Below are 20526 nucleotides of genomic sequence, written 5' to 3' on the forward strand. Positions count from 1 at the left end.
TTTGACGAACTTCCGGTTTAAGCCACGCCCACTTCCGGATCTATCCGAATACAGATACAGATACAAATAATTTTGAGATTGTCACAGATACAGATACAGATACAAATAATGGCTCCGCTGCACACCCCTAGTAGAGAGTAAATTTGTATCAATATAGCCTACTTTTTATAAGGTTTCGCTAACTTAAAGGTTTTATTTTAATATATGTTTTAAACAACACAAACATTTACATGGTTTTGAATAGAATTATTTTTAATTTAACACCTTTTTTTCAGTAAATTTATATTGAAGATTCCTAAATGATGAAAGAGATGAGAGAACTATCAGTAAGTATTTTTTTTTTGTTTCTTTTATTAAAGACTTTCAGTGTTGTTGTTGTTGTTGACATTTACAGGTGGTAAAAAGTGATGTTTTATGACAAATATATAATTTCTGTGAAATATTCATGAGTGTATTGGAGACAGTAAAGGAATTGTCAAGAATGAACAATAACAGTTAAAGGCTGACGAAAAGAAACACAATAAGTGTTTTAATTTTGGGTGCACTGTTCCTTTAAGAAGAGATGAATTGATACCGATGCAGTTCTTAGGTAATGAAATTATTCCATTAAGAAAGTGCCATTCATTCTGTGGAGGGTATAAGGAGTTGCGCCCAGTCTAAAAGTGATCAGCGCCATCAGCATTTGGCCACTTTTGAGATGTGAGCTAATAAATGTGTGAAGAGTGACAGCATGCGTGCAAACAAAAGACATGGTAGTGTCAAATGGAATTATCACACACAACGATGGGATGGCTGCCAATTATTTTCCTTGATTGAGCATTGGCCTTATCATAACGACGGCAGAGGAATAGCCTCCATATTCATTAACAGGAAAGTTCAGCAGAACACGGGGCAGTTATAGAAAAAACATTTAACCAGGGTTGTTTACTTGAGGGCATATACACGAATGACATTTTAACATGCTCTTTTGCACATGTTTTTGTGAAAAGCTGAACTCTTAAGGATGCAATTCAGGTGCTTCGCTAGACATAAATGACCTTTGAGGCTTTGCCGTTTAATGGCATATGATTATGCAAAGGTACATATAGGTGAAAGAGTTACTTCTAGATCACAACTAATCAACTAAGGCAGATGATTGGTAGAGAATTACAGGGTGTGCTCATTTCAATTAATATCACAATGGAAAGATTTGGGCTGACTCTATTTTTGCTCTTTTTCTTAAAGCCATTTTTAAACTCGCTGATAAAACCTTACTAATGAAGTTATTTAGGGTCACTATAGAAGACTTTTCCCAGAATTTTGGATTAGTGATCAGCATAGAGGGAATAATAGCAAACAATTTACATGCTGTTTCAATCAGGACAACAAGTCAACATGACAACAATAGAAAGAAAAGCGTAATTAACTGTCTACACAGTTTGGCCTTTCACTGAGGGTTGTTGAGAAAATTGTGCATTAGTGTTTTCTGCTAGCACAATGGCAAGTCTTTCTCGCTGCTTCTCAGTGACTGATCTTACTCTCTTCCTTTGAAATTGCAAAGGAAATGTTAGATTGTCATGTCACTAAGGAACTCTTTCCACAGAAAGGAAGGGGAAAAGCCTCTGGGATAGTGAAAAACACACTAAATGTTATCTTATTTCCAAGGATGAACCTTGTGCTTTAAACTGTGTACATATAGAATGAAGCTTTTCATACACTTTCATTACTATTTCATAAGGACAGTTTCTATTATATATGAGCAGGACCTAAAATATTAGTCCAGTCAGACAGTGCTGTGTGGGGTTTACAAATATGTGAGAGAAAATCGTCAGTACTCTGAAAATCTGATGATTTGTTAGTGTTATTAATAATAATTTCTTCTAAAATGCAGCATCTTGAAAAAATCCACTGCTTTCAGCCGACTGTCTTATCAGGGTTCAGTGCATACAGCACAACGCTCCCTTTTATTATGCTGATTTATATTTGATATACAATTATTGACACAAATATTTTCTTCCTACTTTGCTCTGTGACAAATAAAAAGAAAATGCTATTCCAATCTGGGAGACAGCGATAAAACATGTCATAAAAATTCTTTACATCTGACTTTCAAATGTTTTGCGCCATGACTCATTCAGCAGTTATGAATAATAAAGTGAACTTTATCTGTGAATGAACAGATAATGGTCTTTTAAAAAGGACCAAATTTGCATTGCAGTTGCTTAAGGAAGTTAATATAGCCTATAAATAAATAAAGCTTGTTTTGCATCTTCCAAGTCTGGTTTCAGGGAACATAAAGCATTTGTAGATTTGTAGAAGTCCAAAAATCAGTTTATTTGTTATTCCATCTGAATCTTTAATAACTTAGCATTTTAAATACATCTTGATTGATATTATTGAACAATTTATGAATCACAAATACTACAATAAAAAAAATCTCACAAATAATCTCAAGAAAACATTAAAATACATCTTTTCAATAAACGCATACAATTTACTTAAAACCAGCTAGTAATATTTCAACACATAGAACCATTACGTGGTGTATTCATTCATATTTATCCATTCAAGTGTGGTCCCATATGAACATGTTTTGGAATATTTTGTATTCTTTTTTCAATTATGAAAAAGAAATGCACATGCACATTGTAAGCATAACTGACATTTTATCATATGCAGGAGGTGGACATCCCTGATTAAAATATAAACTCTTGTATCAAAACAGAGCCACTTTATCAAATTAATCATTTTAAATAGAGTGTAATCAAAACCGTTATATGCAAGCTTTATTGAGTCTAAGTTTTGTCTATTGATGTTTTTAATTAACAGATCTTGATTAATATTCCATGACCTTGTTATGGTCAACATGCATGACTGAATTGTTATTACTGCATTATGTAGATGTCTAAATCAGCTAGACTTGTAGAAGACATATCTGTGCATTGCTCTATACCCACGTGAAACACTTGACTGATGTTCCAATTTAAGAGCAGAGGAGGCCCTGCTTCTCCATGTTGACTCATAGTCATACAATAATTGTGTTACAATAACAACATTGTTTTGCTGTTATCAGTTGATGATACATACAGTTTACATCCAAATTACTGCAAATGCAGATAAAATTTCTTACTGATCGTTTTTATTTTAATATTGAATTCCAAACCGATAATAATCACTGTAGGCAGATTAATGAATATAAATGAATGAATGTAGGTAGCGGGCTACTGTAGCTCAGAAGTGCAGAAATACTTATTTTATGGTTTAGCATTATCCTTTTACTGCTTTTTTGCATATGTTCTTAAAGATATAATTAACCAGTTTGGTTGAACGTGTCTTGATTCAATGTAAGAAGTTAATCCATATGTTTAATTTACTCTCGGAGTGAAATCCCAATAAAGTAGATGGGAAATGGGTAGTGTGCCTGTTTAATCAATCATTCCAAATTACATTTAGATCCTGCTTCTGTGGAACAGTTACAATCAATTCTTGAGGAGGTAAGTTTGATGTGTATTTTCACTTCACTTCGTGATGCTAAAGGATGCTATTTATTATGTTCTGTGCTGTTATATTTTTATATCATTTCATAATTGTACTATGCAGAGTGTAAAAAGTAGAAATTATGGGTACTGTTGAAATATTACTTTAAAGTCAAAATATCCAAGTTCCACATTTAATTGTATTCAGGTTTGTAAAGGTTTTTTCTTGGCTTTCGAAATAGACTTATGAAAATTAAGAACCAGTGGAGATTTTTTTCATTAAAGTAACTTTGATGCCCAAACTTTTTTTTTTTTTAAACTGATGTTAAACTGAAACCAACATTCTGAAATGTATTGTTAAAGTCAAGTGTCAATTAAGTCATGTTAATTTTCAATTTAATTAAAACACATTGCTTTACGTCAAAGATTCTGTGTTGTGGGAACTAAGATGTGTCTTTACAAGGACAAATCATTGCAATTAGTTATCACTAATTACATTTTCCATTAAAACGGATTTCATTGTTTTGAAGAAAATTCATGGAACTTAACTTGTTCAGATAAAGAGACCAAAATGTATAATGATGACCAATGAATTATGTCCTTTGAAGGTCTAAATGAAAATGTGTGTGTGTTGGGTAAAAGTGCAAGTATTCAGTTTTAAAATTGTGTAAATTTTCCAAAATAATACCTCAAGGATCACAAGATCGCAAAAAACTCTTTAAACTCATTGTTTAGGTCACTAAATCATGTCATGTTAAGGTTTGATGTTTTTTAAAGGTTCTGCAACCTGATGAAAAGCTCAAAACTTGGCTCGAAGGTGCACTTCCTGCAGTCGCTGCATTTATAGGTAATATTTTCACCTCACGAATGAATGATTATTCCATTACATATAGACACCAGGCACTCCAAACAGAAACTGATTTCAAAGATTTTTAAAGATGATGTACTGCAATGCAGTGATTAATATGATAATATTTGCTGGTGAATCGAAGAATGATACACAGCATGTGTTATTGATATTAATCTGCCAGGATGATCTTGGTGTTCCTATGACTCATATATCAGAAGGCAAGGGGGAATGTGTCTGAAAAATTTATATTCATGTTGAATCCAAATCTGTTTATGCATATATTAATCTAATCACCACAGTTTACCCTTGAGTGTGCGACCTGTCTGATCTATCATCGTAGACATTAACATTCACCAGGAAGAGCCATGTCTCCCGTTGCTCCTAAATTGAATATATTGTCATTGTCTGATAAATAGAAAGTGATCATAGGCATTGTATATGATTTCAGTGGGATCTCTACAATACACTTGTCCTCCTTGGTGAAATCAAAACTGCTTTCCCAAACATTCATTTACTGTTTTAAGTGCACTTTCCATTCATTAAAGTTGAATTTTCATCATTTGATTGGATGATAAATGAAATAAGATTGAGCTGAAAAGCAAACCTGCCATTATACAATAATGGAAATCTTTTGTACAGATCTATACAGGCAGAAATTGTATTTTGGTTGAGGAGAAATAGAATTAGTCTTTATCAGCGAGATATCCATTCCTTTCTGTTTGCAATAAGAACAATGTTTCAAAAATAAAGCAAATTTCATTCTTGGGCTCAAGCGACGCTGCAACCGTTGGAAAAAAACATGCATGCAATATTTACAACAGTAATTCTTCTGCTTCAATAACCACCTGTTTACCCAGCTGGGTCACCAAACACTTCAATCGAACCTAAATGTGAGTCACCAGCAACCCTTATGCTCAGGTTTTGTTCGGTTTGGAGAACAGATGCTAAATGCAGACTCCTGTTTTTAGGCCATGTCCGTTAGCGACAGCGGGTGTACTCTTCCTGATGGAGGTCATGCGGATAGCAGAGGTGCTCTGGAGGTAGCTGGTGTTGCGCTCTTGGTATTTGCGTTGTCTGCACAGTAGCTGGTTGTTGAAGTGCCTTCGGAAGCTCTCGCTCAGCAGGTACAAGGCAAACGGGTTCACGCAGGAGCTGGAGAAACTCAACACGCGCGCCACAAGCGTGATGATGAGGTGTGACAGCGAAGAGTCGATCTGCCGATAGTTGAATGAGCGGTACATGTAGAGAACGTGGTTGGGGAACCAGCACAGCGCAAAGAGGCCCACGAACACCAGAACGATCTTGGCTAGACGCTTCCTCGTTTCCGTCTCAGAAGAGAGAAGGAGAAAAGTTGACAGATAAGAACACTCGATAAAGCACAAGGTGCATTTTAGATGAGGAAATGGTCAATAAAATGCATGCAAGTTCAGTAGTGCATCCTCAAGCCTGATTCTGAACCCAGTTATTGATTGTCATTTGCAGGAATCAAGTTTAGTTCCAACAGGTGTTCTGGTTAGCAATTTATGTTTCAGCATTATGTTTGAATGTTTTTAAAGGAAGCATCTTCATCAAGCGTAACAAGGCTGCATTTATTTGATCAAAAATACAGCAAAAACAGTAATATTGAAAATGTTGTATTTTAAAATGTAATTTTTTTCTGTGATGGCAAAGCTGAATTTTCAGCAGCCATTACTCCAGTCATCAGTGTCACATGATCTTCAGAAATCATAAAAAATGAATGATTTGGTGCTCAATACACATTTATTATTAACAGTTTTTGCTGCTTAATGTTTTATTAAAATCGAAAGTGATTATTTTAAATTGTGATAACATTTGTGTCTGCATTATTTTAATCAAATAATCAACTTCTTTTAAACACTTAATTATTCTGAACTTTTGATCGGTAGTGCATGTTGCTTTGTGCTTTGAATTATCTTATTCTTATAAAAGGATATATCTTATTTTATTTTGGAATAACGTGAGGGTGAGTAAATAATGTCTGAATTTTCATTTTTGGGTATGCAATTTTTTATTAGTTGGCTCCTGAGATTCTGCAGTACTGATAATGCATTATTTTTCTCCTGTTCAATGAAGTACATACATTGCAATACAAGAGATTATATCCCAAAAAGCCATTCATGCCATTCAGAGAAATGAATGATAGATGGATGAACATGACTGTGTTGCTTTGTCCCGTGAAATGCATAATTACTCATAACCTAAAGAGATAAGATAAAGTGATAAACTTCAGCTAGGATGATATACTGTATTATCAAGGGCAAGCGGGAGCGGAAAATGTTAGCTGCCTTGAAACAGCTGCTAAAAGAGAATATTAACGAGAATATCTGTCATCCTTAAGGACCCTTGGCACAATGCTTAACTGATGATTCACAGCCCAGCAAAAGATAAAGTGCCCTGTCTCAGAAAAACTGTCAAGGGAGCATTTTATGAAGGGTGTCCCTCAGTTCAACAGAGGCTCATTTTATACGTTCTCTAAAAATGTTTATGGTTTGAATTTTTGGAAAGGCATCTGGTCTTAGATCATCATAAAAGGGCCAATTCCATTAACAACAGCTGTTACTGCAATTTGACATTTTTTTCTAAATAATGAGCAAGGATTATATGCATTGTGAACTGCATTAAGGATGTCTTTTGAATTCCAATTGAATTCCTGAATCTTTAAAGTTGTAAATGATATATATAGAGTACATTTTACAAAAAATAAATGAATAAATAAATATACTATTTCAGTCTTTATACTTTATACTTATCATGCCAGTAGAAAACTCTTGAAGAGGTCAAAACTTTATTAATTACAATGACGTTTTTTGACGGATTTTTGATTTTTGGTTGCACCTCCTCTTTCGTTGGAAGAGCACCTCTTTTCAATAATTTTTGTATAGTCTTTATATTTATCAAATTTCACATTTAGTTCAATATTTCTTTGTAATTATTTGTGAAATTTGGTATCAATTTCTGAGAAAAAAATGTTTTTCAAAGTAAATCCTATACACTACAAGTGTATGCAAGTATATAAAAGTGATCTTGGGTTAACAACTTGTTTGACAGCTTAAAAATGGAATAGATGGATAGATAGATAGATAGATAGATAGATAGATAGATAGATAGATAGACAGATAGACAGATAGATAGATAGATAGATAGATAGATAGATAGATAGATAGATAGATAGATAGATAGATAGATAGATAGATAGATAGATAGATAGATAGAACCAAATAACATATTCCAAATTGTCCCAAATAACTTTCTGTGAAGTGTATCCCAAATTCACACTCATTCTTAAATTTAGAATTTTGGCACAACCCTGCCAGTGACCACATGAAGCACATTAAGTTAATATTTAATAATGACAAATCTGTACGTTCTGTGGTACTGTCTCATCTGTGATATTTAAAACATGATTGATACATAATGCAAACACAGAGGATTGGCATTCAACCGTGTGAGTTTTACACTTTTCCCCTGGAACCTCTTACCTGTCTTTTGGAGTGCTCACTAATCTCACCTGGCATATCATGAGCACTCTTGATAAGCGTCTTCGCGATGTGGTAGTAGTAAACAGAGATAATACTCAGAGGGATGAGGAAGTAGACGAGGAATATCATAATGGAGTGAATCTTGGGATGCATCTCGTTGGAGAGTGGATACGGCACACAAGCGGTGAACGTCATGTTCTTATCTGGCATATGAACCACCTGCGAGAAGACCGCCTCAGGGATAGCCAGCAGCACTGAGACAACCCATATAGTGATGGCCTTCAAGCAGGTCCAGAACACTGCGCTGGAGGTCTGGATGTCCATGGGATTCACAATAGCTTTGTGTCTAAGAGAAACATATGTGAAGAATTGTCAGCACACAGATCGCTGTGCCTTTCATCCAGGCTGAGGTTGGATGAAAGAGAAAATTGCTTTGTTTATCAACTATTTATCATTGCTTAAGGGAAAAAAACACTGTGGTTTCTTATCTGAAGTCCACACTAGGATACGTGTCTGTTTAAACTTGACCCATTATTAGTAAAACAACATTTTGAGATTAGGTGCTTTAACCGTTACTAATCTGTTTCTTAAATGGTTTCATTCCATGTTCTTAATATTCTACTGTCGTCATACAGGGATACATTTCTTTTATTGGATAAGCTTTTTATGTGACAATCTTTGAAGAATTTAAGTACTTTGTCAGCACAGTCATGAACGGAAGTTACACACTCTGTAAATTTATATTAAATTTTTTTTTTTTTTTCATTAAAACATATTGCTCAAGGGTTATGGCACCTTTAAATAAAAAAATGTTAAGCTTTAAGAATTAACGAAAACTGCTTACTTTTTTTTTCTTTTGCATTTTACTGTTACTTTGACATATTAATATATATATATATATATATATATATATATATATATATATATATATATATATATATATATATTAAAGATTTTATTTATGGATTATATAGATTTTTAGAAATATATCATTTTGCAAATGTATATATTTACAGATTATTTTACCGATTCAATTTGGAATATTACAATGTGCTTTATGTTAAATATACATATACTATAAACGTAAAAAGTAAATATTTTATGTATGTCATATATGTATATATATATATATATATATATATATATACTTTTACAGATTTTATATATAGAGTTTTTAGAAATATAATGTAGAATTATCCATTTTCCGGATTTATATTTACAGATTACAGATTTTACATATACTGTATGTAAATTTAAAAAATAATTATCTTATAAATATTACATAATTATTTTTTCCACATTTTTAATTTAATTATTTAATGTTTGCTACTCTATAGTTGCACCTAAAAAATCTTTACACTGGAGATCAGCAATAGTAAGTCTAAAACTACATGATCAAAGTCATAAATGATTCATCTCTAGGTTAATGTTTTTTCCTAAAAGAAAAGCTGTCCTATAGGAAATACGATATTTCCTGTGCACATCTTTCCGATCTTCTGCTGAAGCTGCAAAGCCTACAGACAGAATACACCAAAACCAATACAGGAAATTCATGGTGGAAAATTGGTTACTTTTGCTCCAAGGAAATTGACAATTTTCTCCTATTGACAAACCGGCACGGTTTGATCTATTCGACAGTGTTCTTTAGACATTCTGCTGCCATCATCTCTAAGGTAAATGGAAATCTCATATGACAGCATCCTCGCCCTGACTTCTCCCCTCCACCAGGTTTCACTGCCCCGGGCTTGCTTTTTCCTCCCTCAATGAAAACGGACTGCCCTGCCTGAGGCGTGGGTTAGCTGGGGAGCGCCACGATCACAGCTTGATTTCTCCATGAATAAACAAGTCCCAATTGAACATACAGTATGAACTGACTGACATGCAAATGAACTCGATTGTATTTCATGCATGACTGTGAATGCTGAGTAAGTTCTAATCAGATTAAGTCTTCAAAACAATCGTCTGGTTGACAAAACAAATTGTCTGTTTTCTCTTCCTCTCACATGAAATACTAGTCAACGCGCTTGTCGTTCTTCCTCAAGCAGAAGCTCCCCAAATCTATCATTTTAGACTCAATTCCTTTGGCCAGGAGATTCATTATCACAAGTAGCTGAGCATTGACTACATTCTGCATCACGATTGTCGTTTTGGGGAACGGAACTGTTAATGCAGCCTGCAAATCAATAGCAATAAATGAGAACTGCTTGGACCCCCAGGGTGGTGGCATAATCACTGTGACACAAATGAACTTTCAGGTGCTCAAAACAACAAACAGACAGAGCGACAAATCAGACTAGGAAAGGTCATCACCTTTAGCCAGGGCCCCCAAGCACTGACACAACAATGAAGGATAAGACTGAGTATGTGAAACAGAGAGGACATTTGTCATCTTCACTACGGATCCTCAGCCACATTTCTAATGCTCTTTCACAGACTTGCAGCCAGAAATAAGCTTGTCAATTAGTTAGGTTGTCAATCATCATTTAGGATTTGAGGCACTGTAATCTACTAATGAAAACTTCAAATTATGAAGATATTCCTACTTTCAGTAGCAGTTTATGGAAAGAAATATTAAGGAATTATGGTCCTGATGTATGTGGAGATTTTCTTGAATAAACAATGATTTTTAGTAAGCTTTATCCCAAACCCTCCTCTCTTGGCTGTAATGATGCCTCTGTTATTTACAGCTGCCTTGGTCCAATTTGGTTATGAAAACGCTGCATTTCTATAATAAAATTCACTGCGGTGTGAGTAAATCAGAATAATAATGTCATGGGTAGGCTGTATAGATGACTTCCAGCCTTCAAAACAATATTTATGTGTATAGAAAGTATAAAAAACCAAACTACCTAATAAATCTTTCATAAACTGTCCAAACCTGTGCTCTGTGCCCACCTAACCCCATCACTCTGTGTAATGACAGAGAAATGAACTGCATTTTTGTTGTTGAGAAATATATCTGTGCCATGAATCAAATGTACTACAGAATCCCTTCAGGCTGCTTGCCAAATGTTGTATGATATCTTCATCATCACGATTAATTCCTCTGTAAATCAAAGTTATTTGCATTTGCTCTCAGCTACAGGTGCTTAATAAGGAGGTCTTTACTGTTTAATGACTTAAAGCAGTAACTATGAATATTTTCTCGTGGCTTATATAGCAATAAACAATGTATATATACACACACAAAATAATATATTAACAATATATAAAAAAATTAAATAATCAAAAATATAAATAAAAAATGTATAAAGTGTGTGTATATAATAAATTGTTTAATTAGTAATGCAATACACACACACACATATATATATATATATATATTACTTTTTTTTACTTTTAGTCATTTAGCAGACATGTGTGTGTGTGTGTGTGTGTGTGTGTGTGTGTGTCAAAATTGTGTTAAAATCAATGTATAAGCTATAGTATACAAAAATGGCATAGGCTATATCACGTTTGTTGCTCATTTCTCATGTTTTATTGGTTAAACATCATTAAAAATCATTATCTTCTATCTAAATGTCATTATCTTGAGTTCATTCAGTAGTGAATGTGACAGTGATTGCAGTTGTTCATTGATGATTTTTTTTGCCTTACCTGTCTGCGCTCAGTGCCGTGAGAGTGAACACGGAGACTCCGACCGAAGTGAGCTGGATCACCGGGATCATCTTACAAGCCACCGTTCCAAAAATCCACTCCTCGTAGAAATACCTGAACGCGTCCACTGGTACACAAGTGACCAAAAGCAAAAGATCTCCCACGGCCAGGCTGGAGATGAAAATGTTTGGTACACTTCGCATCGCGCTGGTAGTGATGAATATTTTCACAAGAGTAATGTTGCCCAGTAAACCAACCGTTATGATAAGTATGTAGACCGACGGGATAACGCATCGAATGATGAAATGCACCGTTTCCCCTCCATCTGATGTCCAGTCATCTGTGAAGTTCTCATAAACTGAGGTATCCTCAGAGAAAGTGTGATCCATATTTTGTTTTAGTGGTTAGAAAGCAGAGAAGTTGAAAGGGTTTTAAAAGTTGTCCAGTTGCGAGAGAGAAAGAGAGAGAGGTGCTGTCCGCCAAACTTAGTGCTGAAATGAGCGATGTCTTCAGCCACGTCCCTAAAAGTTGACTGGCTTCTTTGACAGGCAGGAACAAGTAAAGGGGGAGCTTGTGGCAAACCAATTTAACATTTATCTCTTTAAAACAAGCTATTGTGTATTGATGTTATTAACACATATTTTAGAAAATCCAATAGTGAATAGTAAAACGCTGGATAATGACTATTCTGTAGCTGCTTTTTAGGTAAATCACATCTTGCAACATCTACACTTTTATCCAACTGAATTGAATTAACACTGAACCAACTCAAGCTGAATACCAACAATGCTTCTGTAGAAAAACTGAACTGAACTCATTTCAAAATAGATTAACTTTACACTTTTATTGAACTGAATCAACACTTAACTGACTTAAGCTAAGTAACAACACTTTTAGACACACTTAGAGCTGCTTAACAGACTCTGAATAGTCTCATAATTGAGTTTTCATAATTTTCCTGTTTATTACTTTGAAACCATCTGTGTTGTATAAAGTGCTATAGAAATAAAGGTGACTTGGCTTGTCATGTAACCAGTCATGTGATACTAGTATTTATTCATTCTTCGCCACTGGTCTTGGATCCCAAATCACGATTCACTTTTTACTAGTGTGTATTTGGTTCTGGCTATTCCAATTCTAACTATTCCAGTTTTACTATTAGTATTAATTAGAAAACAAGTATTAGATGCATAATATATATATATATATATATATATATATATATATTATTAAAGGAATCAATGGTAAATTGGCTTGCCATAGGAGCCACCACTTCAATGCGGACAGTGTTGCAGAGCGCAGCACCAAACAGTTCTCTATCTATCTATCTATCTATCTATCTATCTATCTATCTATCTATCTATCTATCTATCCTTCACGACCTGTTTTAAAGTGTATTTATTTATTTCATGAAACGAAGCCCCATCTCTGAATGATGTTGGCCATATGGTGCAGTCGCTCATCAGTAGCGCAAACTGGGATTGTGCTTTCTGGACTCGTCAGGTGCAGCTTTTGTCCGCGTACTCCCTTATCGGGGTTCGGCTGGAGCTCTTTCATGCTCTTTCTATGACTCGCAGGGGGGATTTACTGAGGGAAGAATTGCAATAAATACGTAATCAGAAAACCAACTGGGTCTGGACAACTAGAGTGGAAAACAGGTATTTGAAAAAGAAAGATAGAAAAGAAAATTCTCCAGTCCCTTGCAAAGATGTGGCAACTTTGGAGAAATGGAGAAGACTTTTTGTGTGTGGCTTGTGTCGTGTGTCACTGCATGTAACCAAAGAATTACATAAAGAGATTTTTTATTCAAACCTCCGTTTAGATTGGGCTTCTCATCCTTACGAGGATTAAAACAAACAGACACTGACTGCAAACAGACATTTATGGATTATAAATGCTGATGAGAAAAGTGCCTTGTCTAGACAGATCTTGAAATCAGATTTTTCAGTTGGCCAATTTATCACGTTCCTGTCTTGGTCCTTGCTTTTGGTCTGTTAAACTCGTCTTTGTGCCATGCTGAATACAAAGACTTTAAGCCTCCGTAGCCTCATTTTAGAAGGCTGAATTCAAACTTCCAGAAACTTCGGAAATGGTGTGGTGTTTTGACAACTTTAACTGGTTCTGCTCTGCTTAAAGATCAGCCAAGGGAACAATCAAATTCTGAACTTGACATGGGCCTTGCATACCTGAATGAGTTTCAGTCTACGAATGAAAAGCATCATGCCCCACTCTTTCTCTGTCTCTAGCAGTTCAACTGGACTAGTTACTCGCCTTGACTCACATCCTACGAACAAAATCATTTCTATCTAATTGTGTATGTTTACCACAACACAGATGTTGTCTGATGTAAATGTAGCCTTTGGTAATAGGCTAAATGGATATAATTCGCAACCGACTTGGGTTGCATGCGGAAATGTAGTCTGTTGATTTAGTGACATCTGCTGGTATTTATGACGCTATTGATGCAACATGTTAATGCTGGAGACGAAAAATCTAATTAGAGAAGAATGCAACTGAAATATTTAATTGCTGTAAGGTAGCCTACGTATGCTGTTTATGGGTTACCTTCTCCATCATCCAAAACCAGAACTAACGCACATAGCTGCCTCATTTTAGAAAAAAAAAAAAAAAGAATCTTTAGCTATAAGGATTCAGTCATTTAATGTTTTTTTTTTGTTTTGTTTTTTAATTAAAAGAAATTTAAAACACGTTCATTACAGAAAAGGCATATTCAAGTATTTTATTTTTTATATATAAAGAATTGCATTTTAAATTAGTTTGGAATCAGACGTAGCCTATGGAAACGTAATTTACACTTTTACTTTTATTTTCAAAGAAATTGGGAAATTTTTAAACTTTTTATTGCACAAACAATATAAATACACAAACTCATATTTACAGCCTATGGCATCGCACTAATAATGTAAACTCATATAACAGAGTCCTCTATTATGCCATGATCTCCGTGAGCTAACAAAACAATCAAGCATGGTCATATATGAAGAATCACTCTGATTGACAGCTATGCTTGCGTGTGCATCACGTGCGCAATGACCGTATGACCGCCAGACCCCAGTACTCTTATTTCGGTAATTAGCATCTCTGTGGCCATAATGATCTATTCTTTGCTTCGTTTCTTTGATGCCTTGCTTGTCTGTTTGCTCTTTGGTTTATGAGTCGAAAAAGCTTGCCGTCAGAAAGGCGCCCCCAACATGCTGCTTTTCCAGCAGGTCTGTCTTTCCCTCGGGACGCAGTGACATGAGAGCAGGACCTCGGTTCTGATTAAGAAGGGGGATGAACAGCTCTCCGCCTGGATTACGGTTGGTGTGTGGACTTTTAATAGACGATTTAACGTTTGTGAAACGTTTCTTACCGTGTGAACGTTACTTGTGCTGTAGTTTTAGAGTAGAAACACTGCAGGGAAGTATAGAGGAACTTTCAGTAGGCCTAACTGAGGTAGATGTGTAGCTACAAATATAATATATAGATATATGTAATAACGAAAAATATATATGTTTATGGAACTATATACATCGATATAATTTGCAAGTGTTTTAGAGAGTCTCAAAATCCCAAGATATCATTACTCAACCAACCATTGTTTTACAAAATGCACTTAACTCAAATGCCATTTATTGTTACCTTGATTTGTATAGCCTGTTTAAGGTCTGCTCAGGAATTTGAGTAATTTATTAATTGTTGTTTTCCATTATGTGATCTGCCCAGTGATACAATTGCATTTCGTTGCAATTGTCATGTTTGCTCTGTGCTATTGTGAGATACAAGAGTTGGTTTTTCGCTGACAGAGTTGAATAGGGATTAGCCTATGGGCTGACCACATGTCCCGCGGCCTTTGTTATTTTCCTTTTTGTTTTTTTGTTTTTGTTTTTTTTGTTTTTTTGCACTGTGTGAGTAAATTGATGAAGGCACTGCGGATAAAAAGAGAATGCATTGACAAGGGGTTTCTAAAGCGAAAGGTCATTTGGAGGTTCGGAATTGCCATCTGCCTCTGCCTGAGGCCTAGAAGACTGGCAATGATGGTGACAAGCTACCATAGAATGATGCAGAGTTGTGAAGCCATATTATGTCATTAAACTACATCAAAAACTTTTATGAAGGATGTGTAAGTATACAATGTAAAGTTTATATGCAAATCTTTCTATGCAAAATTAGAAAAATTCGATATCAACATGATTTTAGTGGATGCATGATATTAGTGCTCTTGCATATGCATGTTATAATCTCTTCATTGCATATTTCAGCTCAGGCCTCCGACAGTGATAGGCCAGTTCCACACGCTGTTTTTTGGCTCTGTGCGTACATTTTTCCTTGGGGTCCTTGGATTCGCTGTTTATGGCAATGAGGCCCTCCACTTCAGCTGTGATCCGGACAAAAGGGAAATAAACCTTTACTGTTACAACCAGTTCAGACCTATAACACCTCAGGTAAAAGTTTCTGAAAGTATCTGGATTTAATAATCTGCTATTGTGGTATCAAAATATGCATGAAATGACAGGGAAAATTGACTGTGGATGCAGGAAGAAGTAGAAAGTCGATATAAAGAAACAAAGATAAATTCTGGGAAGCTAATAGATTTTTATTCATTCAATAATTCATTTTACTAATCTAAACATGTAACTGTAAGATTTGTCATTTAGGTATATGCAGTCTACGGGACCTTAGAAACTATTTCAGAAATCCAATAATCAAAACATGGATTTAAAAAATAAATAAATAAATAAAAATCAGTAAGTAAGTTCCTAGTAACTGTCAGACTTGAAGCTTATCAGTCACTTCCACTGAGATAAATTAAAGAAATAGTTCAATGAAAATTTGCTGAAATCTGACTTGCCTTAGGGCATCCAAGATGTAGATGAGTTTGTTTCTTCAATGATTTACCTAATTTGGAGAAATTAAGCATTTCATCACTTGCTCAACAATGGATCCTCTGCAGTGAATGGGTGCCGTCAGAATGAGAATCCAAACTGTTGATAAAAACATCACAATAGTCCATAAATAATCCACACGACTTCAGGCCATCAATTAATGTCTTAATGTTACATTAATAGAAGTGATGCACTGGTTTAAAACGACTTAATGATGGATTTGTTTATTACAAACACACAGATTTACAAGTCACAAGACAATAAATTAAAGGACTGGAGTCATGTGGATTATTGTGATGTTTTTATCGGCTGTTTGGACTTGCATTCTGACGGCACCCATTCACTGCAGAGGATCCACTGGTGAGCAGGTGATGTAATTCTACATTTCTCCACATTTGTTCAAATGAAGAAACAAACTCATCTACATCTTGGATGGCATGAGGGTGACTAAACTGTCAGCATATATTCATTTTTCATCCAAATAAAACGAAATGACAAAGTGAAAAAAAAAAACCTAAAGACATAAAAGTAATAAAAAGTTGTCTTTGTCTGTTTGTAGGTATTCTGGGCGTTGCAGCTAGTCACTGTCTTGGTACCTGGAGCTGTGTTTCATCTTTATGCTGCCTGTAAAGATATAGACCAGGAGGAGATCCTTCAGCGGCCAGTGTCCACAGTCTTCTACATTATCTCTGTCCTGTTGAGAATAATTCTGGAAGTCTTAGCATTTTGGCTTCAGAGCCACCTTTTTGGGTTCCTGGTTGATCCTATTTATATGTGCGATGCCAGTGCCCTTGCAAAGATCTTCAACATCTCGAAGTGTATGGTCCCTGAACACTTTGAGAAGACTATCTTCCTCAGTGCGATGTACACCTTCACCATCATCACCATACTCCTCTGTATCGCTGAGATTTTTGAGATTCTGTTCCGAAGACTTGGTTATTTAAACCAGCCAGTGACTTGAGAATTTAGGAAGTGTTTTTTAAGAGTGATGCTTCAGCAGTGTTTGTTTTATGTCTTCTATGGGTCTCTGAATGACAGATAGGACATAAACCCACATACCTCTGCATTTTCTGGTGGTAGACACAGAAATACATGCTTTTTTAAAACAAGACAGCTTATCATTCCTTTTCTGGAATAATCAAAACAAAACAAGCCTAATTAATGGCAAGGGACTCATTAATCTTTTTAGCTTTTCAGATTTTTTAAGCCTAAAAAACACCTCTCTAGCAGGAGACACTTTTTTTTTAAACTTGTGTAATCTAAACCAAACCCACATAAATATTTTGTAGGTAATTATTATCTTTGCTATAATATTTTCAGATTTCGATATTGAAGTACTACACAAATTGCAAGTACTATTTTGACAAATATTGTTTGATTTAAATTTCATTCTTCTTAAGGAAGAATAAGTACATGCAACAGTGCATCAGTTTCTAAAAACATTATTGAATGGTCCACGGTACCTAGTTACAATCATGCACATAGATAGTATATTCATGATGCTGTTGATTTCCATATAGTTTTGTGTCCATTATCTTGTGTGTTTGTAGTATCTGTATCTGTACATTTTTATCAGGCATCCATCCAACTTTTGTTATTATTCTCAGCCAAGTGTTTCATCTCAGGTACAAAATGGCATACTGTGATCTCTTATTTTGTGTCAGCAGGTAACTATTTATTATGAGAATACTATTTATGCATAAATGAAACATCTGAGGAGATCTGACAGCAGGTCTGGCCTGCACATCTTCCCACAGTTGCCTTCCAACTGTTTCAACACCACAGCTGTTTGAGTAATAGCTTTTGTACTATGTGTAGAGAGTTGATCATTTATATTGGTTTTTGATCAATGTCTGTGGGATTTATGATATGATTATGCATGAAAATCATCATATAGATATAATAATTGGTGCAAATTTTATGACCGCCATAATGTATTATCAGTCTAGGTCAGAATAAACAGAACTGCTTGTGAATCCTTGGCACTCTGTCAGATACAATGCTTTCCTAATGTTTGTAAAGTTTCAATCAAGTAAAAATATTTAAAATAGTCACGTCATTCCTTTTTTGTTTACACCTTTCCATATATGTGATGTTTACACATTATAAGGCGAACACAATTAAAAAAGAATCTATTATTGGAGAACAGGAATTAAAATTAAAACTTCACGAGGGGCTCTTTTATGACAGTAATGCTGTACAGTAAATCTACAGGTTCACCGAATTGAATTGTACAACATTTACAAAAAAACTTGATGGTTGTAATAAAAACAGAAAAGCAAAATTAAGTAAATGTAGCCTTTAATTAATTAAAACAATTAGTATGGAAAATACGTTACAAATTATACCTTAAAATATATGATTACTAAATAAACAAAACGTTAAACAAAATGCTTTGTATACAATCCAATGTTTTTAATGCAGAATAAAAGTAACCAGTGATCATGTCGGTCATTTCCTACTCCACGCCTATGGAGGTCAGTAAAGGCGTGGCTGCGCGTTCACGTGAAGACGCGGAAGTGGCTCCTTCGCGAGCGCCTGTCAGCGTTGTTATTAGCCGTTTTTCAGCTCTTGCTAATCTTAGAAGTTTGTAACAGTGTCTTTTCTTCGGGATGGCTCTCCCACCGCAGCTGAAACCGATCCAGCACTATTTAAGAACAGCGCAGGAACATGAGAAAAGAGAGCCGGTGGTCGCTTATTACTGTAAGTATAAAAATAGCGCTTTGTTTTGTTAGCTTGTCACATAGCAGCTCCTCCCCTCTCACTGGTTTACTAAACTTGTCATTTTGTAGATTATACCAGTACAATTTAGCTTAAATGGTTTTAATTACTCAGTATTTTTACATGCAGTAGATAGAAATGTTGTATTTTAACCAGTTTGTTATGGAAGTTAATTTCAGTTAACGTTACTTTGCTAAGCTAGCTAACAACTGCTGTTATGATCATATAGCTATTTCAACAGCTTAATTTATAGAACATTTATAAATACATATGTACAGCTAGATTCCCCGTTTAATAGATCTACACACACGCTGTTGTGATACAAGTTTAGGAATAAATGTAACAGTATTTGGCTAACTGGTTGCTTTGTTTGGAAAGGTTTTGGCAAAACTTCACTGCATCACGAGTACATCATGTGCTAGATTTAATTTAATGCTGTTCTGGGATGCTGTTCTTGAGATGTAGTCGTTCTTTAGGGATGCTATTCAGTTTGTTTCTTTACGACAGGTGTAAGAGTAATCATTATATGCTGAATCATGTTAGGTATTGCTGTCATTCTCACCACGCGAAGCTGAAAAACAAGTTCCTTGTCCGCCCATCTCGATGTGTGTTGTGATAGGACGTGAACTGAAATTTCCACAACCTTGTTTAAAGTTACAGTATATTTCAGAATATGTTTTACTCAGAAGCTGAGTTGTCAAAATTTTAACAGAATCTTTTCGGTGTTGTAAAGGGCTAGGGCTTTTGAAGGACTTTGGTACTTTGAATTATCATATAGGTGTGTCAGACTTTGCATGTGGTACATCTATTTTTAGCAATACTGTAATTCTTCTGTACAGACTTTTAAAGCGTGACATAGACTGAGATGAATCGTGACCCTTTGCGTTACAGGAAGTTGGTCAGTCCAGTTGCTCAGAGGACCCCAGGGATCATCTGCAGGCCTTGGGCCTTTAGATGTCCCCCCCATCCCATTAGTATGCTTGATCTGTGCTCACATCATGAGATGCATGACACATGCATATTATGTAGCCATATGCTTCTAGTGATGTCATAAAACTGCAGTCTTTTTTTTTTTTTTAAATTGTTAAATCTGTTATAATTAAAGGGATAGTTCACAACAAAATTATAATTCGGCCATCATTTAATCACCCTCAAGTTGTTCCAAACCTGTATGAGTTTTTTCTACTGCTGAACACAAAAGATATTTTAAATGGGTCATCGGATGCAAAATTCACTTTGTGTTGTTTGAACATAAATGTGTGTTGGAAGTATGTGTACACATCCACCCTATATAATGATGAAAATCCACCCAGTGTTATTATTATTATTTTTTTTAAATCCCCCAAATCAGGCTTTTATGAGATTCCTGTCAGAATGATGTAGTTCTGCGCAGGCCGCGATAGTTAATTGACGATAGTTGATTGACAAGCCCATCTTACCTTAGACCCGCCCTGAGTGAGCTGAGAGCTGTCCACCATTGTGTCGACTCTGGTGCAGGATGACAAGATGTCTCCGAT

At 35.2% G+C, this 20526-nt stretch overlaps 3 protein-coding genes across 7 annotated transcripts in view; 2 read left to right on the forward strand and 1 right to left on the reverse strand.

The window, feature by feature from the left end:
* Window positions 1-5236: 5236 nt before the first annotated feature.
* nmbr (neuromedin B receptor) lies at window positions 5237-11791 on the reverse strand. Its single transcript, XM_058756574.1, has 3 exons — window positions 11403-11791; window positions 7806-8151; window positions 5237-5633 (listed from the first exon to the last, which is right to left on the reverse strand). The coding sequence occupies exons 1-3, from the start codon at window positions 11789-11791 to the stop codon at window positions 5250-5252; spliced, it is 1119 nt and encodes a 372-aa protein (XP_058612557.1). The 3' UTR covers window positions 5237-5249.
* Window positions 11792-14173: 2382 nt separating this feature from the next.
* On the forward strand, window positions 14174-18302 carry gje1a (gap junction protein epsilon 1a). Of its 5 annotated transcripts, none has more exons than XM_058756227.1 (5): window positions 14174-14491; window positions 14630-14726; window positions 15374-15525; window positions 15665-15847; window positions 16848-18302. In XM_058756227.1, the coding sequence occupies exons 3-5, from the start codon at window positions 15487-15489 to the stop codon at window positions 17247-17249; spliced, it is 624 nt and encodes a 207-aa protein (XP_058612210.1). In that variant the 5' UTR covers window positions 14174-14491; window positions 14630-14726; window positions 15374-15486; the 3' UTR covers window positions 17250-18302. The 5 variants fall into 5 exon arrangements, with proteins under 5 accessions (XP_058612210.1, XP_058612211.1, XP_058612209.1 ...); XM_058756228.1 differs by having other exon boundaries at window positions 14633-14726; XM_058756226.1 differs by having other exon boundaries at window positions 14174-14726.
* Window positions 18303-18751: 449 nt separating this feature from the next.
* Window positions 18752-20526, forward strand: part of vta1 (vesicle (multivesicular body) trafficking 1) — a 48188-nt gene continuing 46413 nt past the window's right edge. Inside the window, exon 1 of the mRNA XM_058756642.1 lies at window positions 18752-18991. Coding sequence (XP_058612625.1) covers window positions 18901-18991 — 91 coding nt within the window. The 5' untranslated portion in view covers window positions 18752-18900. The remainder of the gene's footprint in view (window positions 18992-20526) is intronic.

Source organism: Onychostoma macrolepis, chromosome 20, assembly GCF_012432095.1.
Source record: "Onychostoma macrolepis isolate SWU-2019 chromosome 20, ASM1243209v1, whole genome shotgun sequence".
Taxonomy (NCBI): Eukaryota; Metazoa; Chordata; class Actinopteri; order Cypriniformes; family Cyprinidae; genus Onychostoma; species Onychostoma macrolepis.

Coding starts and splice junctions, on each gene's coding strand:
- nmbr (XM_058756574.1), bottom strand. CDS start 11,791: ATGGATCACACTTTCTCTGAGGATACCTCAGTTTATGAGAACTTCACA. Junction 8,152..11,402: donor ACGGCACTGAGCGCAGACAG/GTAAGGCAAAAA, acceptor TGTTTCTCTTAG/ACACAAAGCTATTGTGAATC. Junction 5,634..7,805: donor GTGAGCACTCCAAAAGACAG/GTAAGAGGTTCC, acceptor CTCTCTTCTGAG/ACGGAAACGAGGAAGCGTCT.
- gje1a (XM_058756226.1), top strand. CDS start 15,487: ATGTCATTAAACTACATCAAAAACTTTTATGAAGGATGT. Junction 15,526..15,664: donor AAAACTTTTATGAAGGATGT/GTAAGTATACAA, acceptor TGCATATTTCAG/CTCAGGCCTCCGACAGTGAT. Junction 15,848..16,847: donor TCAGACCTATAACACCTCAG/GTAAAAGTTTCT, acceptor GTCTGTTTGTAG/GTATTCTGGGCGTTGCAGCT.